This window comes from Oreochromis niloticus, linkage group LG7, assembly GCF_001858045.2.
Source record: "Oreochromis niloticus isolate F11D_XX linkage group LG7, O_niloticus_UMD_NMBU, whole genome shotgun sequence".
Lineage (NCBI taxonomy): Eukaryota > Metazoa > Chordata > Actinopteri > Cichliformes > Cichlidae > Oreochromis > Oreochromis niloticus.
In genome coordinates, this window is record NC_031972.2 from 55140681 (window position 1) to 55164318 (window position 23638).

Genomic DNA, 23638 nt, shown 5'->3' on the forward strand with positions numbered 1-23638 from the left:
CAAGAATCTATATAGAAAACATCACTTCAACACTGCTATGCTCTCACCACACTACCCTTTATTTTGAGTGAAGAACTATGAAGGACACGCTGGTATCAGATTCCATGTACTGCTGTTTTATAGAGAAGCACAAGATTACTGCTACTATTTTATACCACCATAAAGCCACTCAGACGTATAGGGTTTTTAAGAGAGGACATTCATAGAGTTCAGTGTCACTTTGTATCAAATCTGATTTAACTGTGTCTGATGTCAGATGTGCTGTCAAAGTGCTGCCATATGTTAGCCTTTATTTTTTATTCTCAAGATTTGACTAGATTCATGTGTTGAGGAAAATTAATGAACTGACCCAAAAAGAACATCTCAAGTAACTGATGTCCCGCTCATTTTAGTAACACCTAAATGCATATCTGCTGCCCACCTACCCAGTACTGTAGCACACCATCTGTTATACCATCTTCTTTTCCACTTAAGCGTTTAACTGTTTTTTCATAAATTTTCATAAATCTTAGATCTTTAACCGTGCTCTAAAAATGTTCCCAAAACTACTAAAAAGGACATTTTTGTTTATAATGTTATTAAAGTAAAAAAATCCGAGGGTTGTTGTCTCATTGTTTAAGTATCTAAACACAAACACAATAATGCATATTTACGCATATTTAAGTTGAAGTTAAAGTAACTTAACAGCTGCGTCATAGGCTGAGCTCAGATCACAGATTTGATTTGTTTCAGTAATTTAAAAATATTTTTTGTTAGGGTTTTTTGTGCCGTTTATATGAATAAAATCTTTTAAAATTAGGAAATAATGTATTATATAGCCTTTCTGACCACATCAACCCAGTACCTTTTGATACATAAGTACTGTAGTTGTGGGAGCCAAATTTCAAACATGGAAGACCAGAAGTGCTCACAACTATAAAATTAGCTTTTAAGAAAAGGAAACAATAGGAAGTGACATAATATGAACCTATTCAGCTAAACTGCTCATAAGGAAATTAACAGAAAATAATGAAGTGACGCAGACTGTCTATGATAACTGCGCAGAATTGTTTTAGTTTGATATGTCACTCTTTGGGAAATTGCAGAAGGCTGTGTATAAGACAAGACAGATTTTATTGTTTTATTTGATGTCAAAATTAATAAAATATAATTCATTTTTGTGACTATTACTCTTAGTGATACACTTTGAAAAGGTTGATGTAGAAGTAGATGAAACTGCCTTACTTGTCCATCCAAGTTTCAAAATGCAGAGGAATCTGTGGTAGACTGATGATGAATAACAACTGTAAAATGGTCTCCTGGAACATTTTTCTATATTAGCTCAGTAGACTTTAGATTAATTGATATGTCCGACCGAATTTTATATTACAAAACTCATAATATATTATTTCAAGCTCAGCTAATCAAAAGTCTATAGTTAAATCAAAATTCTCTTTTGTTTTGATTACACTGATCCTGTCAGTGTGATCGATTGAGCTGTCCTTAGTTAATCTAAAACTGTGCCTCTGTCTGAGTGAAATATTATTCTTTCCACAGAATCCTAAATTTCAGGAGCCTGTTACTCTGGACTTTCTGGATGCTGAGCTGGAGAATGACATCAAAATAGAGGTGTAGTATAGAGAAGCACGTCAATCCCCCCGAATCAAACACACTCAAACAAACACTTACAAAAGTCAAAGTTTGCCATGCAAACATACAGATAGGTATGCTGTCATGTCACGTTATAGGCCACTATTCCTAGTATCTGCAAGTGATTTTTCAGGTTGTCTGACTAACTTGTTTATATGAAGCCATGAGACAAACTGTTAAAATTATCTGTTATTATCAGTCAATCAGATAAAAAAAAAAGTGTAACTGTGCTGTTTGTTTGTCTCGATGTGTAGATCAGGAGAATGATGATTGATGGTGAAACAGGAGAGCGCACCATTAACACTCTGGTCAAAACTCAGGATGAGGTAAGGCAATAAGCTGAAGGGGATTAACATATTTCAGTGCAGTAATTGGTGGAAGTTTTTAAAATCGCCAAACCCAGTCACAAGTTACATTATATCTTCAATGCAAAATTATATTAACTTTATGAATGAGGCACTGAGAAATGCTACAGGTACTGTAACTGAAAATGATTGAGCCATACTGACATGTTAAGTCAGTCGTTAGAATAAATATGTAGCTTTTTTAAATTGTTACATTTATTACATTTAAAGAGTTAAAAATGTTTTTACATAAGTTGTATCTCCTGCTACAGGAAGTTATTTCTTGTTCTTGCTTGCTATAACAAAGGTCCTTTTACAGTGAGGATATTTTGGACTATTTTTGCACCACAAGTGAGGCGCTAATGATGTGACAGAGTTTCGGGTTTGGGATGAAAATAGTTTCTTTGTAATTTATTTATTTATTTTTCCACAACTAAAAGGGAGCTTGATACATAACTTTACCATTTACAGAATTCTAAATTCTCTTTTTGGTATGCATCATCTGTTGCAGAGGTATATAGATAGTGGAATCAGGACCTACACGTGGGCACCAGTCAATGGAACAGACTACAGGTGACACATATTACAAAAAATTTTGCATCGTATATATATTTTTTAAGGATGCTCGAGCTGTTTAATGTAAGCTCAAACCCAGTTAGCACTGAGACATCAAATATTGGAAGATGCTACTGTACTTAAGCCAACAGGGGTCACTCTCTTGTTTCTAACACCAGCCTCTGTTGAATGAGAAATACATTGAAGAGATCACATGTGTAGTCCACTATAAATGTATTCCAGAAAAACAACTCTTTGGAAAGCATCCTTTATTTTTTTTTTAAATATTTAATGTATAATTTCGTACTTACTGTACAATTTTATTCAGATGACCACATAAATGCTACCTTTGAGTCTGTCTGTCATCATATTTTCTGCAGCCTGGCTCTTGTGTTGCCTAAATACAGTGAACACTTCATTCAAGCTAAGCTGGGGGATGATATTAAACAAGCCATGTGTAAGTATGACATACACCAGCATGCAAACAAATCATTACCCCCATGCATACTGTCTTTGGGTTTTTCTTTGGAGTGTCCCCACTTGCTTTGTACTGCTTGTTCATAGCTGGAACCATAGCGACTCCTTTGTATTTTCTCCTCAAAACTGCCAAATCCCTACAGAGTTTCTCTTTTGTAGTGCAACCCACTGGTCAGTCACCCTTCGCTCCCACACAAACTCTTCCACATGCTTTCCCTCTCACATACCCGGCCCAAGCACTGGGTCCTTTGATCTTATCTCTTTTTTTTGCTCTTCTATCCTTCTTTACTCCCTTCATTTGGGCTCCTCTCATCTCCTCATTATCATCACCATTACCAAACTGGTTGTTTTTCTTTTCCTTTTTCTTTTTTTGCACATTACACTTTTAAAAATATTTCTTTGGCCAGTTATGTCTTCCTCTCTGTCGTTAAGTCCAACTTTTCTTTCCTAAATTGTTAACAGGGTGATGACCTACCTTAAGCAGACATACCTTACTCTGGATTGTTTTTCCTGACTTTCAACCTATTTCTCTGTCTCTTTATCTTATCTATAAACCTGTCCTCACCTCACACTCTTCATTCTTCTTGATACCCCTCTCCCACCACCCCCATATTCGTTTTTTTCTTTGGTCGATTTATTTATTTTTTCACTCTGTGCTCCAAAAGCTCTCTGTATAATGCAAACTGGCTGTTTCTTTTAACACCGCGGAACATAGCGAATGTAATAGTTGCTTATAAATCATGAAAACTCAGCTCAGGCACACGCTCACATACACACATTCTGCGTGCCACTCTTTGTACAATTGCTTGCATTTTGATTCTGATGCAGCTTTTTCTGTCTCTTCTCCTGCTTCTGAACCGGGATTTTACAGCTTCTTCTTGGGGCAAGTACTCACTGTTCTGTGTCCTCTGTGTCCTTCTTGCTGTGTGATGCTCTTCCATTGCATAAACCTTTTTGTTCTTTATTGTTCGCATTATTGCATTGAGATGTTCATCATCTTATCAATGCACAGGGATTTTAACTCATTTTGACCAAGGGTTAAAATTAGCTGAAAAAAACACTGGATTTGGCACATATCTGGCTTTAGTTAATTTTTTGCTAACTTTGATGTAAACACCACAAAGCATAAGCAATGGTGTAGCTATTCCAACAGATGAGATCTTGACTGACTCTTTCAGCCTTTGTATCGCTCCCTCGGTTGCCGTAACGACTTTGTCACTGTGCCATAAATGCTGTCAGAACGTTTACAGGCCTGTTAAAGAAAGTAGCATGCTGTGCCTCAGTGCCAAAGTCTGCGCTGATAGGAAGATTGGACTCTAAAGTTCTCCATACAGCCATATTGAGTTTCCATTTGGAGCCAGACCACCAGACCACCACCTTAATCCAGCTTATCGAGTGAGTGCAGAGTGTGAGTGCAGAAACCAAGGTGGTTTCTGCACTCACTTGTTCTCTAGTATATTAGAAATTGTCTTTAAAGCAATGGATATGGTGGATGAATATATCTGGGACTTCTTTATCTATATACTGGAACTTTGTATTTGTTGATGTGACCTAATACTGTGATAGAGGAAGTGATGAGAGAAAAGTAAAGAGCAAAAAAAAAGTATATGGAAGAATGAATGTGTGGAAAGCCATGGGACATAAAGACACCCTTCCCAGTCTATAGAGACACAGCAACGATGAATCTGCTTGTTATGTTTTATATGTGAAGGACATTGTTTCATCCTGCACCAGATTTCCATGACCCCGAGGAAACTTAGCACTCAGTAATTGTTTTTGCAGACTGCACCGCACGAGTCAATATATTTTAAAGGCAATGTCCAAAAACTCTTCATTTTAAGAGACTAGAGGATGATAGCCATTGATGCCTGTCATATCATTTATACGATAAGAATTACCAGACGTTTTTTTAAAATAAAATCCAGACTTGCAGCAAGTAACACCCTGGAAGAAAATTTTTCTCATATTGTTGTATATTTACAAATTGTTTCCTTGCATTCCCACAGTCTACCCCACCTTTCATTGTTTTATGTTCTGTTATGTTCTTTTCTACAAAGTGCAATCAATCTCTGTTATATATATTCAAGGTTTGTCTATTAGACCTAATATCCTTTCAGTGCAGCATAGTATTTCATTACCTACTGTAGGGAATATACACAAATCTCAACATATTTTCCCAGGTATGACATCATTCGTCAGATGACAAATTCACTTTTATCACCCTTTGTCTTTCCTACTTTCCCCTCTCTCCTACTCTTTTTCTCTGGGGTCACAACAGGGCAAGAAGGCAAGTATTTCTCAGTCAGTTATTCTCTCATAGCTTCCCATTCTAACTCCATTCACACTCTCTACTTTAATCCATCACCTCATATCTGTCTAATTCTCTTGTGGCTATGTATGCCTATGGATTTTGGAGCTTGTCATGGAATTTAGACTCCTGTGTGTGCGTATCAACCAAAATAAATTCTGTTTGTCTGCTTATCATGTCATCTCACAGTGAATACTTTCACATATAGCCGTCACACAGCTGGCTTCTATTCTATTTCACTGTGAAAATATATTTTTGGATAATATAATATCTGATAATATGAGCCTAAACAAGGTTGTTTTTTGTTTTTCAAAAGCGATGGAGACCTTGCAGCAGGAGAGATTTGATGATTTTGGTTATACCTACATTGCTCCAAGGTGAGTGGTCCTCACATTTACTATACATCCTCTATATACTATACAGGAGATTACAACTGACCAATGTTGTTTCTTCAGGGACTACTGCAAAGAGCTGAAGTTGTCACTCAACAACACCCAATTTCTCCTCGACTTCAACCAGTACATTGATAGAAACACTCCAGATGCATGTGAGTCATGCATCTTTTTCAGTGTTATTTCACTGTACACATTTGTAGTGGTTTCCTGCACTGCTCGTACTCATATTGCATATACACCTAGAACAGCATGTTGCATTTCTATGTGTGTGTATGTATTCATGCATTGCATATTTTACAGTTTGTCATGGTCTAAAAGATTTTCCACTCGCAAATCTTGATCTCAAGGTCAGAGCATGACTTTGATGATTACTATATCCTAAGCAGGATGATATCAGAATTATCGACTGAGTTTCCTACAAGTCTGATGCTGTCATGCTGCACAATGACTCATAGTGTTTGTCATCACCTAATGGATCTCACCCAGAGTATGGCTTACCATCATCATCCAGCTAATGGATCAATGTACCACGATCCATTTTAACCCAAGGTCAAGTCATGTACTTTGGCATCAATTCTTTTTTTGCTGTTGTTTATGCAGTATGTTGAGTCATTGGGAAATGTTATGGACATGATTTAAAACAACACTCAGGAGATGTTGTGTTGAAACTCTATAGAGAAACGTGCTTGAATGATTTCATTTTGAAGAGCACGTTTTTGAGATTTAAACTCAGCATCTTGGCATCATCTCCCTCCTAAATATACAACAGTCAATCCTTCACAAAGTACACCTGCTTTCTGAATAGCAATAGCCACACAAGCCTCCCTGCTGGATGGTTTTCGGACAGCTGTCATTTTTCCTTGATTTATCTAGAGAACAACATTGGCTGAGTACACCTGCTCTTTTTTTTTTCAGACTCTCACTGTCACCTTCGTGACAACTTGTTTTATTCTTACTTTTAGCAAATGAGAAGATCTGATTGGGTTCAGTTTACTGGTGCACATTCCAAAAGCATAAGTTATTAATGTTCCCTGCCCAGATTTGTAAACAAGAGACTGCTTTTTGCATTACTATAATTCAGCTGTCACGCACTGTTGCTGTGCTGTGTTTCACTGCCTGGAATATACAAAATATACCTTGTCTTTAATCTATAGGTAATGTGTCCCTTGTGAGTCGACTGATCCTGGATGCAGGTTTGACAGCTGAACTGGTTAAACTTTGGAGCGAGCAGACCATGTGAGTGCCAAAACTTTTAGGTCTTGTGTATTGAAAGCAATGCAAATAAACAAATCTGAAAATCTGCACTTCAATAAAATAGTGATAGGGAATTTAAATCAATTTTGAATGTTATGTGGTGATACTCAGGCAAAAGGGATGATGATTAGAATAAAAAATTTCAAATTTGGATTCATTACTCCATAAGACCTGTTGCAACAGATGTTCAATCCAGTTCTTGTGTTATTTTCTCCCTTCTTCCCATCTTGATTTGCTTTATTCCATTGAGACCATATCTGACGAGGCTTCAGCAAACACTAGGTGTAACAGGTGTTTGCTGGAATTGTTTCCTGTTTCCTAATTACATGACTTCCAGATAGGTTTATCTGCTGTAGCTAGTTTTTTTTTTTTAGATCTCTCAATTCTTTTTTGTCCTCAAAACAATTTTTTTAATGACACACTGCATATAGAGCTAAGATAAGCTATATTTTCAGCTAATAGCACTTTGAAAATCTTGTTGGTGAAAAAATACTATTTCATCTATGTCAAGCCATTTTTCATATATATTCAGCTAAAAAAGTTAAAGCAAATTGTGTATTTTTTTTTAAATAGGCTGCTAATGATGTGCCTAAATATACAATTTAAAATAGGTTATTTGCTAAGTTGTCTGTGTAGAGATGAAACAGGTTAATCCCTTGAGTTTGGTCCGTTTTTTATGCTTGAATGAGTCATGTCAATGTAAAGTGATTTAAAAAAACAAACCAAAAAACCCCAGCATTAATTTTAAAATGCTCAGCTACAAGGACTAGAGCAGCGGTCTCCAACTCCAGGCCTCGAGGGCCGGTGTCCTGCAGGTTTTAGATATCACCCTGGGTCAACACACCTGAACCAAATGATTAGTTCATTACCAGGCCTCTGGAGAACTTCAAGACATGTTGAGGAGGTAATTTAGCCATTTAAATCAGCTGTGTTGGATCCTGCAGACATTAGCTGCAGCACATCGGTTCTTGAGGCCTGGAGTTTGGACACCCTGGACTAGAGAGTGAGGGTTCGGGGTTAAAAATGAGCGAAAAAGCAGCTAATGTCTAAAGAAAAACTTTGAAAGACTTTTAGAAAACCTGGGAAAGTACTGCCTAACACCATCCATTCATCCATCCATCCATCCAAATTAAGTATGAGTCACAAAACCCTTATGGACAAAAAAACTATGGACCATGGCCCCTCACCAATGTTCCCTCTAAGCTGCGCACGTGCGCAATTGCACACTGCTGGCACGGTCTCTGCGCACAGAAAATCTGCGTTGCGCACAAAAAAAATCTAACCTGAATTGAAATTAAAATTAAAACTTTAACAATTCTGTTTTGCAGTGTTAGTAAGTGACTGGCTGCTCCTGTATGCCACCTTATCCCATAGTCCAGCCAATAATGCGATTCACATTCGTATATACGCAGCCAATCAACGTGGTTGACAGGCTATGACAGCGTCCTTATGTGCCGACACCGCTGTTTTAGCTAGCAAAGCGGCGTAGCTGATGTGCAGGAAGCCACGTTAATGACATCGTGTACAACCATTGGAGATGTGAGCAGGACAGACGGAACAATTGACGGAAAAAGTGTGGACTTTATACCAGTTTTTTAATTGTGTTGATAGGCCACGTAAAACCAGAGTTATGATAAAAATATTTGCAATGTTTGGTTTTCTTCCTGAATACTATCGTTGTTTATATTTACTGCGGGAAGAAACGGTAAAAACTGCGTTTTATAAGGAAAACGCTCGAAAGCACTCTCCGCCTGTGAGCAAAAACAAAACCAAAAAACCCCCCACCCTTTCCTATTGGTCGAAAAAAGTACCGTGTCGACCAATCAAAAAATGATATGGCAACGTGGCATCTAGTTGTTAAGAAACGGGGGGAATTTTTAGGAGTGACGGCGGTGTTCTGAGATGTGAGAGATTTGAGACGTTTAGCGCAAATCTTGTGTAGTTAGTGTGTAGTTAGTGTGTAGTGTAGTCAATAGTTTTGTTGTGTGTGTCAGAACAATGAGGCGGCTGCTGAATGTTACAGGTGTTACAGGAGTGATACATCTCCTGTTGTCAGGCCTGCAGGTATCAGGCTGTTGTTCTCCTTTATCTCATAGTGGACAGAAATTATTTTTTGGAGTGGCACAAATAATTTGTGTGGCATCAGATTTGATGCAGAACAGCTGATTGTTCTGTAAATAGTTTGAAATGTTTATTTAAAAAAACGCCTTGGCTGCATTAAAAAAAAAATAGCTGCAAAAAACTTTGTTGTTTGCCAAACTGAGTTACTTTTTTGAAGTAGTAACTATATAATTAATTGCCCAACATTGGTCATTATATACTGTATTTTGCAGACAGAGAGTTACAGGACTCTCTCCCAGACCCCAGACTCATACTCATAATACAAGTCAGAGCTTTATGAAAAAAAAGAAAAGAAAGAAAGTTGTGTTTTCAAAATTGGAGTTCAAGTTATTTTTACTTCCAATAGTGTTAACATACTACACAGGTCATGAACAGAATTTTTTACATTTTCATTGTAAGTGGGCTAAAGCAGTTAATTAAAAGTAGTCTAACATTAATGTAAATGCTGTAATTTGATTATTTTAATAAACCATGTAACTTGGATGGATTAGATGCTGGCATGACCACAGTGCACACGTCTGATGTCGCTCACAGTGGTCCAAGGGATCGCTCAGGGAGTTTGTGTGTTCGCTCAGACACATGAAATATTTGAGGGAACATTGCCCCTCACCCAGATTGGGGTTACTGGCCCCACCCTGGAGCCAGGCCCACGGAGACGTTGCTGGCAAAAGTCTGGTGGTGAATGAGCTACATTATTCCACCACCCATAGGAGGCGCTGTAGAAGTCTGGTGTAGTATGAATCAGATGGTGGTTGAAGCCAGAGGCCTTGGCAGTCCGATCCCCTGAAACTGCTTTGGTTACACTGAATGCCATGGCTCTGGTGGGAAAGGAAGCTAAGATAGTGCTGAGATTAAGCTAGTGATGAGGCCTAATGATACCGGCTAGATTTGGCCAAACGTCTGATTAAATCCAGCCAGGGGTATACTTGTACACCCCCCAAATGCCACGAAGAGGGTGGTGTTTTCGCAGTGGATGAGACGGATGCTTCCCAGCACCTCTGGGTCAGGGAATGGCCTTCTGGGAATCCCTGAGTTGGGGGATCTGGAGACTCCATTGTCTTGCAAAATGACAGTGTGACCTGAAGGAATGTGATTGTGATGTCTTTAAAAAATTACAAAGTCTTGTGGCTCGTTGGAAGGAAAATTTAAAGAAATGAGGGGTGACTCAAGACATTTGCACAGTACTATATAAATTATAGAGTACTGTGCAGTGGAAAACTATGTTCTGTTTGTACACCACTGCTCTGAACTACCCTAGCTGATGATTACTTCATGCACAGTTTATTGGCTGAGCCAACGTTTCACTTCTTTCTTGTCCGCCATGGATGATTTGATCACAACTTATGAGTGAAATATGATAAAAGCAAAGTATAAAATGCATATCACACCCAACCACATTGTGCTTTGCCAAGATGCTGTTTTGAGGGGAAAATAAAATAATTACGTCAGTGTGTTTGCTTTTATGGTATGCCCCCTTGTCTGAAATAATCCCAGCACACACTTACACACACTGAAGGGTATCTGTTTAACATTATGACATATAGAGAAAATTGATCGGGTATAAAACAGTTTGTGTCTGTAGTCTGATCTCAGTTCACAAATGCTCTTTTTCTGTAATTGTGAGTGTGATTGACTTTGATGTTTGATTTTCTGTTGCTTTCCATGTTCTCAGGGATGGGATAGTGGCCAGGTTTGTAGCTACAGATGGAGGAATCACAAGAGTCTATCCAAGAAGGTACTCTTAGTTTTTTCTTTGTATTTACATTGCTATCATTAGCATTGGGAAATATCACTGAATTCTTTCCCCAAATACCTTGTGGCGAAAATGTGTAAAATGAAAATTGATACAGACTGTAATACTCTTAGGTTGAATGGTTTTGGCTGCTTTACTCACTTGCTTCACTGGGCTATTTTACAGAACATGGAGGATTAAACTCTTTCAGCTGAACTCCCAGGGCTTGCCAGACCAGTATAGGACAGGGGTTAAAACTACAAAAACCACAGCCAAATACAGCAGATTTTCCTCAATTTCTCCTCAATTGCCTGAACAACATTTAGGGGCTCCACTTTTTAAATATACAGTAACATTGCAACTAAAACTGAATGCACATAGTCTTTGTTCTCACAGTCAAAAACATAATATACAGTTCGTTATTGCTTTTATTATAAGGACGTCACACCCTACAAAGGGTGTGAGCCTATTTTTATGAGTTACAACTGGCTATAGATTAAAATATGAGTTGTTTAGAAAGATCAAACACATTTACTTGGTGTTTTATGGCTGTAACAGACCCCATATAATATTACACACCTTTATTAATGTTTTCAGTGCTGGGGAAGAGTGGACTGAGAATCCTGAGACATATGAGTCAAGTTTCTACAAGCGGACCCTGGACAATGAAATTTATATTTTCACAGCTCCATCTTTCAACGGCAAGTTTTCTGAAAGGTTTGGATTTGCATGCACATTTCTGTGTGTGAGGATCTTCAGTGTGGTCTGGCACTGAGCCTTTTCTGTTCTCTGCCTTTGGACGCCATCCCAACCCTACTGGCAGAGATCAGGCTCTCAGCCCTCTGATATCACTCTCTTTATCCTTCTTCTTTTCCCGCTGTGTCTTAAAGTGCTCATCCCCACCTTCCCTCCCTTCTGTCCTGTATACTTCCTGTCATCTCCGCTGATCACTCTAACAGACATCAGTGCAGTGATGAAGCCTTGCTCAAAGCTCCAGTACACGTGACTAGATTAACACGTGCTGGCTTTACAGGGTCAGCTCTTGTAAATTTCGGCAGATAAAAATGTATGGAATTTTGCACTGGGAGTGGAAATTTCTCTCTGCCGCATACTTCTAAACATGATTTCAATTAAATTGCAATGATAAAAGATCATCTAACCTTCTTTCATCTTTTTCCAAATTGCAGCAGAGAGCGGGGAGTCTGTGTCTGAGTCAGGTATTCTGGTGAGCAAAGCAGTGGATCTTGTCATTAATGAAGTCACGCTCAAACCAGCAGGTCAGTCTTGCTAATACCACGCTGATTGCTTCTTGTGATGAAACACAAATAAAAAGACCTCTGCCTATTTTGTGGTTTGTTCTGTAGTGGTGGGAGTGAAACTCAATGTCTCATTCTGGATGAACAGTTTCATGAATGCCACACTGAAACTGAATGTAAGCTGTTCATTTTATTGTTTAAAATATCTACAAAATGTATATTTTACTGAACCTATTTTTTGCCTCACTCACATTATTTCCTTTTAGTGCAAAGATGAGATTTGTGGCTGTCTAAGGAATGACAAGGTATAACCATATAAAAAACTACCAGTTTATTTAAATACTTTTTTTTTTTTACACTTTTTCAGTTGTTTAACACTTTTTATCCTCCAGCATGTGGACTGTGTGATACTGGATGATGGAGGATTTCTTCTCATGTCCAACAAGGATGAGTACATTACCCTGGTGAGTTATCATCAGCAATCTTTGCAAACATGTAAGCTTCACTAATTTGGAACATTCCTTTTTCTCTCTACAAATTGTGATCATAAAAATGTGTGGCCACATGTTCAGAAGGAGCGACTTTTCCAGCAGTCATGTTTCTTGTCTTTTCTATTCATTTTTTACTTGTCTACAAAGTCAGTTCCTCTTACCTTTGACGGAGAAATTCATCAATCATATATACGGGTCAAATAAAGGACTTATGACTCATTTACAAGAATGGCCTGTTTGCTTTTAGCTCTACTTTTCTACTACAGCAGTGCACCCATGTGTCTGGTAAAGTAGAGCACTAGACTCTGGACGAAGATCAAAGGGAAGGCTCCGATGGGTTTTAGTCAATCATGGAAGCTGTACTGAACTGTTTCCCCTGTGTATGTGAGAAGTCCGCTCAACTGTGTTAACTCCACTCTTTTAGGCTGCCTTCAGCCCCAGCCTGTCAGTTGTAGGATATACTGTGAGCTCAAAAACATCTCATGTCAGTCAAGATAGGACATCTGCTGTCTTTGATCCATTCTACCATCACAAAATCTGACACATACAGTTTACTCTCTTTGAGCATTCTTTTCCACATTGTAAAACAATTGATGTCTTCAGAGACGATGCCAAAGCTTTTGTGCTATTGAAGAAAAGTAAATGTATGCAGTGGCAGTAGTTCTATGATCCAGAAAAAGGATCCCTTTATTAGGCTTAACAGTACACCTCTTCACTTAGAATCTTTTCCAATCTATAATAGAAGAAGTGGAATCCTTAAGACTAAAAATCTTGTTCTGGGCCATGGATTCAGGTATATAGCATTGCCTAAGATGTGTTTCAATGACAAAAAAATTAACCACTTAATAACCTGATACACAGGGTTAGGTCAACATGAAAAAGTCCTGTGACAATGACCTCAGTCTGGCATCAACATGTGTAACTGGCGACTGGAGATTTCCACCACTATCTATCTAGCGAGATCATATGCCCTCTGTGAAAAATTTGAATGGGAAAGCAATACTGTGCATATACTTCACATGGAACAATCTGATTGGTCCCAAACTCATCCTTCAGCATAACAGCCACAAACATACTTTTGTAAAGAACTCTTTTTAGCCACAAGTAAAACAAAGAGTCTCGTAACAGATGGCAAAGCCCCACAGAGTGCTGATCTCAACATCACTGAGTCAGTGTGGGCTTACATGAAGAGGCAGCAGGCTCTGAGACAACCCAAATCCCCAACAGAACTGCAGAGAAGCAAAATTTGTGTGGAAAGATCTACATTTTTGTGAACGACTCACCTGCCAAGCAAAGTTATTATTTTGTACTAAGTCTACAAGAAAAGTTAAAGCTAGCGGTGGAAAAAATGTTTAATTCGGAAAAAAAAAATAATTGAAACAATATTGCGTATTTGCATAATTAAAAAAATATACAGGAAATGACGTAAGTTTATCAGTTTTGTCAAATTTGCCATCACAACAGTCATGAGGACGCTTTGTTGCACATGTGTTTATTTAGACTACGATGTTTGTATAACTGTGGCTCATCTACCTCTGCAAAGTGCTGTGTTTGTATTGTAATACCTTTTTTCCCATGGAAACTCTCTACATATTAAATCATCAAATACTAAAAATAATACAATTTAAAATTTAAAAAATGCAATTTATAAAAAAATTATAAAAAAATAGGTTACACAATAACTAACCCAAAAATAACTAACAAATCGATTAATGGATTGTAAATTAATAGTTATTAAAACAGCAATGAATACTGCTAAATAAATACTGTCCATTGTCAGGTATTGTTAAACTAACTGACACCTGATGATGATCACTGAGCATGTGTAATATTTTAATGTAAGTTTATTTTTGTCGTTGTTTCTTGTAATAGAAAATGGTAATTTTATGGAATATAGATGAGGTGATAAAGAGGTGATAAAATGAAATTTTAATTACCTCAGCACACATAATTTTTAAAGCCTTATCTCTATTCGTTAACAATTCCCATGTATAATGGTCATTTTTGTTATAGAGGTTTTATCACTGACCTATGAGCCTGTTCTCATTTTCAGGGTATTTAAATATTGTGGTTTTATAAAAGTTGCTGCTATCATAATAGTAAGAGCATTCTCTTACTATTACGATATTCTCAATCCCACATATTATATATGGAAACTTTTTTTTACTTTATCATTACAGTTAACATGTTAAGTAACATTTTTCATCCAAAACTGCATTTGTTTCCTAAACTGTTTAAGTACTTTTGGTACCTAAAGCTAACTAGTGAACAAAACAGAACACAAATAATAGTACATGTTGCAGTTATTTGACTGATACCAGTGCCAATCTGCCCGACTTTTTATGGAAACTTAAAAAACTATACTGTAACATAAAAACATTTTCATTTTTACAGTAGCTATCAAGATAATATTTCTAGATACCCAATACCATTTACAAACGTTTACTTAGGCAGTATCATTCAACAGCATGGCATACATTTTTATTGCTATGCAGATGATATCCAGCTTTATCTATCCATAAGTCCAGATAACACACAGCAATCGGTTAAACTGCAGGAATGTCTTGAAGATGTAAAGACATGACCTTTACATTGCTGCTTCTAAATTTAAATAAAACTGAGGTTATTTTTCTAAAACATAGCGTCTACCAAATACTTACTCTGAATGACATTACCTTGGCCTCCAGTAACACTATGAGGAAAGTTGGAGTTGTTTTTGACGAGGATATGACCTAGTCATTTGAAATCCTTCTCACATACAAAGTCTTGAATAATTAGGCTTAATCTTATGTTAAAGACCTCATAGTACCCTACTCCAATAAGGCAATTTGCTCTCCAACTGCTGGGTGACTTGTGGTTCCCAAGATGGGAGGTAGAATGGGGAAAAAGTAGAATGGGAGGAAGAGCTGCCAGATTTCAGGCCAAGAAACAGCTCCCAGCTTGGATTCAGGAGACAGAGCCCCTCTCTGCTTTTAAGATCAGGCTGAACACTTTCCCTTTTTGATAAAGTATGGCTGCCTCTCCCCGAGCCTGGTTCTGTCAGAAGTTTCTTCCTGCTAAAAGGGAGATTTTCCTTCTCAGTGTTTCCAAGTGCTTGCTTAAAGGGGGTTGTTTGATTGTTGGAATTTTCTCTGTATTATTGTAGGGTCTTTAACTTATAAATATAACTGAACTGGGGAAAAAGCTATTAACCTCAGACAAAGTTTCATATATATATAAAATGATGATAAATGATGGAATATATTCTACAACCCTAACTCTAATGATTACTTATTCAAGTTGGTAGAGTTATGTTGGAGAGCTTTGTCTAACATTTTGATGCAAAACCTCTCAAAATTCTTCAGCTGACTTAATAACTGCTAATATCTGCTATGTGAGGGTCATACTGTAGCATATGATTTACATCATTATCATACTTATCAAACCATTCACTGACCCCGTGTGCCCTATGAATAAGGCATTGTCATTCTGTAAGAATGCAGTGATATTAGAATAGAAATGTTTTCCTCACCGGATAAAGATAATCACTTAGAACAGCAAGTAATGATTTTTTAATGACCCATACATCTAAGGGGATAAAAAGGGTACCTCAACGCTGTAAGCAAAATACTTACCTAATAGCGCCACTGCCTTTTCTGTTAATTTTTATACTCTAACCAATGCTACTTTAAGGTAAGTAGGACGCAACTCTGTGCTTTGTTTACAAAAAATCCCCCCAAAAAACAAGACTTACTTTTACACTGCTTTTACTCTCTGTTATGTTTTTGTGTGTGTGTATATGTGAACCTGTCTAGATAGGTCAGTTTTTTGGTGAAGTGGATCCAGTGCTGATGACCAACCTGGTCAACACCTCCCTGTACTCCTTGAACAAGACTTATGACTATCAGTCTGTCTGTGATCCAGAGAAAGACAGCAAGGCAGCAGCTGGACCCCGCTCCGTCTATGTGGTTAGAAACCTTACTGAAACCATTACTGTATATGTCATTTGGTTTCTATTCGTGCAATAGTAATATATTAACGTAAAAATCAGAATTTATTAATTAATTTGATTTATGAAGCCTTATTAGCTTTGTCTGAGGCTTTTTTGTGCTTATTTTTTCACTAGCATTTCTTTTCCTGTCTTTCTACAGCCTACCATTGCAGACTTTCTCAGTATTGGCTGGTGGGCATCCACTGCTGCCTGGTGAGTGTAGAGGTTGTGTGCTTGTGCTTCTATGTTTCATTGATTTGCGTGTGCATGTTAGAGTGGGAGCACACTTGTATTTCAGGGTGGGAGTTTGTACGGGAGTGGACTTGCATGCTGTTGAAGGATGAAGTTGGCTGGGTCAGTGTAAGACAAGGGCAGTTACACAACATGATACCGCATCATTTTCTGCTTAGCTGTCCAACTGCAATATAACCAGCTTTTAAATAGAATGCCTGATACTTCCCATGACATTTACATCACCAGTTACTCTAACTTTAGACAGATGTGTTGCTTTTACTAAACATCTATTGGTTGAACGTAGTTTAAAAAAAGAGAGATGTTCAGGTGATTTGTTGCCTCCTACATGTGACTCACTTTGTTTTTGTTTTTACTTTTTATTGTTTTTTCCTAGGTCAGTGCTTCAGCAGCTCTTCTTGGGTCTCATGTTCCCCAGCCTTCTACAGGCAGGCAAGTAACATAACTGTGTATAACCATCAGTCTTAGTTTGAAGAGACAGAGGTCTGTCACTCCAGTTTTAATCCATGTCCTTTCTTACTAATCCTCTTTTCTATTAAACATCCCTCTTATTTCTAGCAGAGTCGACAGATGACGAAATATCAGATGCCATGTTTAAAGAAAGCTGTATCACAGAGCAGACTCAATATTTCTTTGACAATGACGAAAAATCCTACTCAGGTGTCCTGGACTGTGGAAACTGTTCCAGGTATGTGTATGTTTGTTCCCAAGATTCCCCATATGCTTCCATCTTAGTGGCTCTTTCCACTGAATGACTCTAAATGGCTGTTGTTGAAGATTTTCAGCTTCTTACTGGGCGTCCATCTGTTTAATGGCCTGTGGGGATTGATCCAGAAAAGAACTGGTTTCCTGGTTTCTTTCTGTTTTCCAGCCTGATTTCAGACAGCTGCTTTCTGATGAGTTTTGATCACACACAGATTACCTTGATCTGTCAGAGCCCGGAATTGCAGAGGAAAGCACAAAAAGCCTTTTTTATCTGTTTTTCTTCCTTTACACTCTGGCTGTATGTCAAACTCACTAATACACACATTTACAGACCGCTGAACATTTACTTTGCTGTAACCTACGTTTGTATCACTTTGGGCTGTCTGAGGGGGTTAAATATGGCTGTAATTACTGGGTGTTATGAGTCCCACGTGTCTGATGCTTTACTCCCCAAAGTTAACAACTGTAGACACAGATACTTTAATGACTACCATAAAAAGTCAATCCCATGTGGAAGGAGGTGGTATGAAGTGCACTGTTTGTGCACAACTGAACACATACCTGCATGTACATGTGTGCTGTGTTGGTACCACGTTATACGTGCTTTATTTTTATTTTTCTAGGATGTACCGTGCTGAGAAGCTGCCAAACACCAACCTTGTGTTTTTAATCACTGATGCCAAAGCAACATGTTTGTCATGTGACCCCAGACCACTGCGACAGGCTGAACAGCCCTGTATCCTTTCACTTGGCTTAAAAACTGAACATAGACTTACACTTTCTTTTGTCTCTTCAGTCCTCCATAAACCACATATATAGCAGCACTTTAACCTGTCAGTACGAGGACGCACACCTAATAAGTGTGCAGTGGGTCCCTACTCAGTGTTCATGTGTGAACCGTAAACCAGATGCACAGCATATGAAAGGTGGTCTCACATTACTTCTAGATTAAATTTCTATGGTTAACTTCATCTGGGCTACAGGTTGCCATCAGGTTAAATTAAGATTAAGAGAAGGGGTGTGTGTATGTGTTCTAGATATGTGTTTGACAGATGTGTCTTTAATGTAGGTTTCTGTTGATGGGACAGTAAAGGTGTCATCACCAGAGGTCACCATGGGGCCACTACAGAGCTGTCCATTTGGTAATAATAGCACTAAATGTAATACACGCTTTTGCTGCCATAGCACATTAAAAATATTATATATTTTATAAACAATACTTCTAATCAATGATCAAGGCTACCTTTTCTTATAACAATAATCAAAATTTCTCTTACAGTCTCCAGTGTTTTCATATAAAATAGCTATTTTTAAGGCAGATATTACTAAATGATGTTTATTAATCTCTATTAGATGTGAATATAAGATTTGTAATTAGGTAAAAATTAGTAATTTGTAATTAGGTCTTTGCAGATTGCTGCTATCCATACTTTAACAGTTATTTCTTGTAAAAATGTGTTATTTCTCTCCACTGTTGCTCCAGTGCTTCCTCATAAGGGATCATTGTTGTCTGTCTAACTATAATGATGCACTGTTTGCAATATAAAGTACCTCGACATGACTGGTGGTGTCATTTGTTGCTATAAAAATGAAGTGTTTCTGAGTACATGTATAAGCATTATTGAATTTTTATTGTTAAAATGTGTTAAATGTGCACAGTCAGAATTTTCCTGAGTGTCCATTCAGCTGAAGGTCCAGATCCGTGTGACATGGTTGATAAAGCCAGATATCGCAAAGGGCCGGACGTGTGCTTTGACAACAATGAATATGTAAGACAGTCACATATGTGCCCTTGTGCAGAGAATATTGCTGGAAACAGCTCTATTAGCCAGACTAAACGGTTGGCTTCTGTCAGTTTCTGTCTGGTTTTCATCAGCAATGTGCTTTCTGCATAGATTTAAAGCAATTTCTATTACCTGCCCTTTGAGCTTCCTTCATCTTTGATTTATCCATCCAGTTTCTGTGTTATTTATCAGTTTTTAATACTTTTTATTTTAGTTCTAATGCTCACTCATTTGTTTATATTCCTTTCTGTCTTCTTGTCACTCATCATTTTTCATTCTTCTTTCATGTTTCTGCTTCCCAATGGCTGCTGCTCTTGTCTGGCAGGATGAACCTTTGTGCCCAGTCAGCAAAGGTTCTACAATGAGCCCTACACCTTTACTGTTGTTTCTGGTTCTGACTTCAGGGTCAGTGCCGTCTCACTGCTTCAGAAGGCTCATTACTAACATATTAACTTCTATGATATTCACAGTTTCTTGGCGATTGCAAAGTTCTTTTTAGGGGCAGTGTAAATCAGGTAGTATGATGGGCTTTCAATCCTTAAAGCTAATTTATTTTTTCACTTTTCCATTATGTTGTAATATGTAATATGTTGGTTATTGCAATTTTAAAACTTTTATAAACAGTAAAGATTTTAATTTTCATGAGGTATTATACTCACTAAAATAATTTAATAAGGAAATAGCTGATGAGAAAAAAATAAATAAAAAAGTATAACACAGCTTAATAAATAGGTGAGATCTTTTCTTTGTTGAATAATTCCCTTACTCGCAGAATGCTGCATCTTTCTTATATTGTATATAATTTTGCACAGTTTTGTATAAAATAATAATGTTTAAAGTATTGTAAAAAGTTACTAGCAGACATTCATGTATCATATCAGCTAAATCCATAAAACAAAAGAGCAAAGCAGATAAATTATATGTGAACTCGTTGAGTCACCACCCAACTGTGAACAATTTATAAGACATCTAAATATTTGGAAAAAAAATATCTGGCATATCTTTGTGAACTCTGCCTTTCATTGTGCTATAAAGCAGTAGAACATACACACAACAGGCCACCAATTCATGTGCCTTTTGGTGTTTATATTATGAAGAGGCCATGCTGGGAAGCAAAAAGGGAGGGGAGGAATAACGTAGGAAGTAGATGAACGGAGTAAATGTAGGCCGTGTCCTTTTCCTCTCCCATCTGTCCCATTACTTTTGGCTAAGCTCCTCATAGGAAGACAGTTTGTGTCCAGGCCAGTCCATTTTGTCACTGGAGTAAACAAAGGAAGCTTCACATGGCTTTCCTGCCCTTTGAATACAGAAGACCCCCACCTCTTTCTCCTAGGCCTTTGGCATGCACGGATATCCTGAATACTCCCATTAAATAAAAAAACAGCCACACACTGAAGCTACCAGGTGCAAGCCGTTGCACAAAGATTGAGGTCTGAAAACACCTCTAAATATTTGAACAGAGCTTTTAAATTAATATTTCATTTTGGCAATGTGCTTGTTTGCTTTTTTGCTGACAGTTGAATAAAACATAAGTATATATGTTGATACCGCTCTAGCTGCTTATTATATCACTGGACGACATAGCTATTTAGCCACAGAAAGAGCTAACCTGTCTCTGCAGCTGTCCAGGAAACACACAAGGAGATAACGCCATAAACTGTTGTTTTTACACTTCAGGTTTTGTATGGGTAAAACTAATGATATCTAAATAAATAATCTGTATGCGCTCAGTGTGCTGGGTAGATGTTTTTTGTCAACTTGGGATTGAGCCAGACAGTTCTGAGTATTTCTGCTATGCTAACTATCTCCGGTTCCATCTAGTTATAAGAGATATAATGTGGCAGGTATGTACTTTGTTGTTGTATCAAGGGGGAAAATATGCTTCTCTAAAAACCTGTCTATCTTCAGTGTGAAAAGAAGACTTGATACAACACAGGCCAGTAGTCTATAGAATAACTGGATATGATAGCGTTAGATATAGTGTAATCATATTGTTAGTAGCAGCAGTAGTAGTGGTAGCAGGTGACGTAGAGCTTTTGAATGTCAGAGAGGACTGCTTCTAATTTACTTACACTTGATCTGTCCAACAGGAAGACGATTCTGATTGTGGAGGAGGGACTTGTCTAAGACCGAGCCTTTGGCCAGTGTTCGGGTTTCAGCTGCTGCTGTTGTGGCTCAGCACATCTTTGCAACACTCATGACCCCTACACGCGTTTACACACACTCATACACTGATCATCAAGTCATTTCGCTGGAGGCCAGAAGACACTCGAGTTGCACCATACAGGATGTATGCAGAATATTTGCAATGAGACATTTTTATTTTCTCAAGACCAATATCAGCATTTCCATTTGCCAATGCCAAAGGGTGCTCATTCATTACCTCCTCATTATTTTCAAGAAGAGAGACACATTTACTGTGCTCAGCTGCACTCATTTTCATGATATACTCCTTAATATTCTCCTATGGTGCAAGAGTAAGAGCTAACCAAACCCTTTAATTCTGCCTCATTTTCTCTTGTGTGTCTGATTTATTTTGAGGAGGCTGAAAGAAGTTTTCCCACTATGCCAACTAAATCTCATTCGAAGCCTGTATGTTCACTGACAGCATTGATTTGTCTGGTTGTCGATATTGTTTGTTGCTAATTATATTCATTGTGTATGAATAAGTATGCTGTAAGGATCGTTTATTTTGGCAACCAGAGCAAGTATTAAAAGTATCCCTTTTGATTTGTTTTTAAATGTACTTTACCAACCTATCTACATTTCATTTTTGTACTCAAAATCAGTAAGCATTTTGTGTCTAGCTAGGTGTTGTATTGTAGCAGCATGTGCTCAGTACAGAGCGAAAGACAACACCGACTTTTTGACACCAAAGCTCCACACAGTACCAATGACCGCAAACCTACTAAAGAGAATCTGCACAATAGTTTAATTCGAGATATTCCTCAGATGTGGGTGTACATCAGTAAACGAGCTACAATATTAGCTAGATATAATAGATATTTCACTAAGACATAAGTGAAGTCAGGTTGCATCCAATGTGATAATCTATTAGGATATTGCAATTTTCAAATATATTTGTAGTTCAAGTGACAGCTTTGGTTGTCTTCAGTTTGATGCATCAAATTCCCAGTGCCTACGTAGTAAATCAAACTGTCTGGTATCTGAATGAAGCAACACATCAGATTTGTATTCTTACCATGTATGCTTCTATGCTAATGCTTGCTGCAGTTTAGCAGAGAGGGTAGCCCTTGCAGTAATTTGTTATGAAATGGTCCAAATCTGCTGCAGTTATTCTAATTTTTTTGGCTTACGGATAGGTGATGGAAACAACCGTTGACTTTGATGATGAGAGAGGAATATCATTCCCCTCTTTTGCCAAAACAAAGCTAAGCCAGGCTTGAGCTTGGGTTCCAACACCTCTCTTTATTAATCCTGTTTCTGTTTCCTTTCTGGATCGCCAGACTCAGGAGCCAAGATGACTTGTGAATGAGATCAGCATATGAAAATGACTGTTTCTTTGTTTTCTTGCTGTTCTCTTTATGCTTGTTTCCTCTTTGTGTTGCTCTATAAGTGCTGTGAAGCAGACGCTGAAGGCTCAGTGTCGAAATGCTGCAATGTCATGGGATGAGCTTGTTCTGTGTTTGAACTCTGTCTATGCCTACGATCAACATCAGGGCGTGCTGGAGAGAACTTTGAGAGCAATCTTTTACCAATGATAATTTTCCATTGCCTTACTTGGTCTTAGGTTTTAGTAAGTCATAAAGATCATACATAAGTTCATCTTTTCCCTGTTTATTTTTTTTAAGAATAAAAGTAAAGTTCTCTCCACCTCGCCTTCATGGTGATATACTGGTGTGATCAGGTTATGCTGTCTAGCAAAGTTATGTGTTGACTTGTGTTTTACCCAGAGGGTCCCCTGTCTATGTGCAGGCATGTGTGTGTCCCTCCGATATCTGATTGTGCTTTAATACCGTACATAAAATACTCTTTTGTGGATCTTCACTAGCCTGAATAAATTTTGTATACATTTGTACACTAATACTATTTACTGTATAAAAGAGAAAATGGAACAAATGAAAAAAATGTTTATAATATGGTGTTAGTTATTGTGCATATATAATAAATTCACAAAAAATGTTGTATTAGTATGACCTGAGATTCTCCTTATTGCTCACATCTGGTCAGATGCTTTGGCTCCACTGGGAGCAGACCAAACATGTCATCCTTCCTGCTGACAGAGACAGCTGCTGAAAAAGAAAGACCATCTGCATTTGTGTTTCACTGTGTCCGTGTTGGTGTATGAAGGAAGGGTGTGGGTGATTTGGGATTACTCAAGTAGCTCTTTACACTACAGTTGTC

The 23638-nt window shown here is 37.8% G+C and overlaps 1 protein-coding gene across 6 annotated transcripts in view; it reads left to right on the forward strand.

Moving 5' to 3' along the window:
* LOC100705035 (voltage-dependent calcium channel subunit alpha-2/delta-1) overlaps positions 1-23427 on the forward strand; it is a 66396-nt gene extending 42969 nt beyond the window's left edge. The window contains exons 19-41 of one of the 6 annotated variants that reach the window (XM_025909227.1): positions 1537-1608; positions 1884-1955; positions 2485-2546; positions 2909-2985; positions 3877-3888; positions 5284-5292; positions 5630-5690; positions 5769-5860; positions 6863-6944; positions 10756-10818; positions 11413-11516; positions 12003-12092; positions 12180-12247; positions 12338-12376; positions 12464-12535; positions 16357-16509; positions 16693-16745; positions 17161-17216; positions 17343-17472; positions 18113-18225; positions 19176-19258; positions 19599-19678; positions 21364-23427. In XM_025909227.1, coding sequence (XP_025765012.1) covers positions 1537-1608; positions 1884-1955; positions 2485-2546; positions 2909-2985; positions 3877-3888; positions 5284-5292; positions 5630-5690; positions 5769-5860; positions 6863-6944; positions 10756-10818; positions 11413-11516; positions 12003-12092; positions 12180-12247; positions 12338-12376; positions 12464-12535; positions 16357-16509; positions 16693-16745; positions 17161-17216; positions 17343-17472; positions 18113-18225; positions 19176-19258; positions 19599-19678; positions 21364-21400 — 1680 coding nt within the window. In that variant the 3' untranslated portion in view covers positions 21401-23427. The other 5 variants (XM_025909228.1, XM_025909225.1, XM_025909226.1 and 2 more) reach the window with 5 other exon arrangements.
* The last annotated feature ends 211 nt before the right edge of the window (positions 23428-23638 follow it).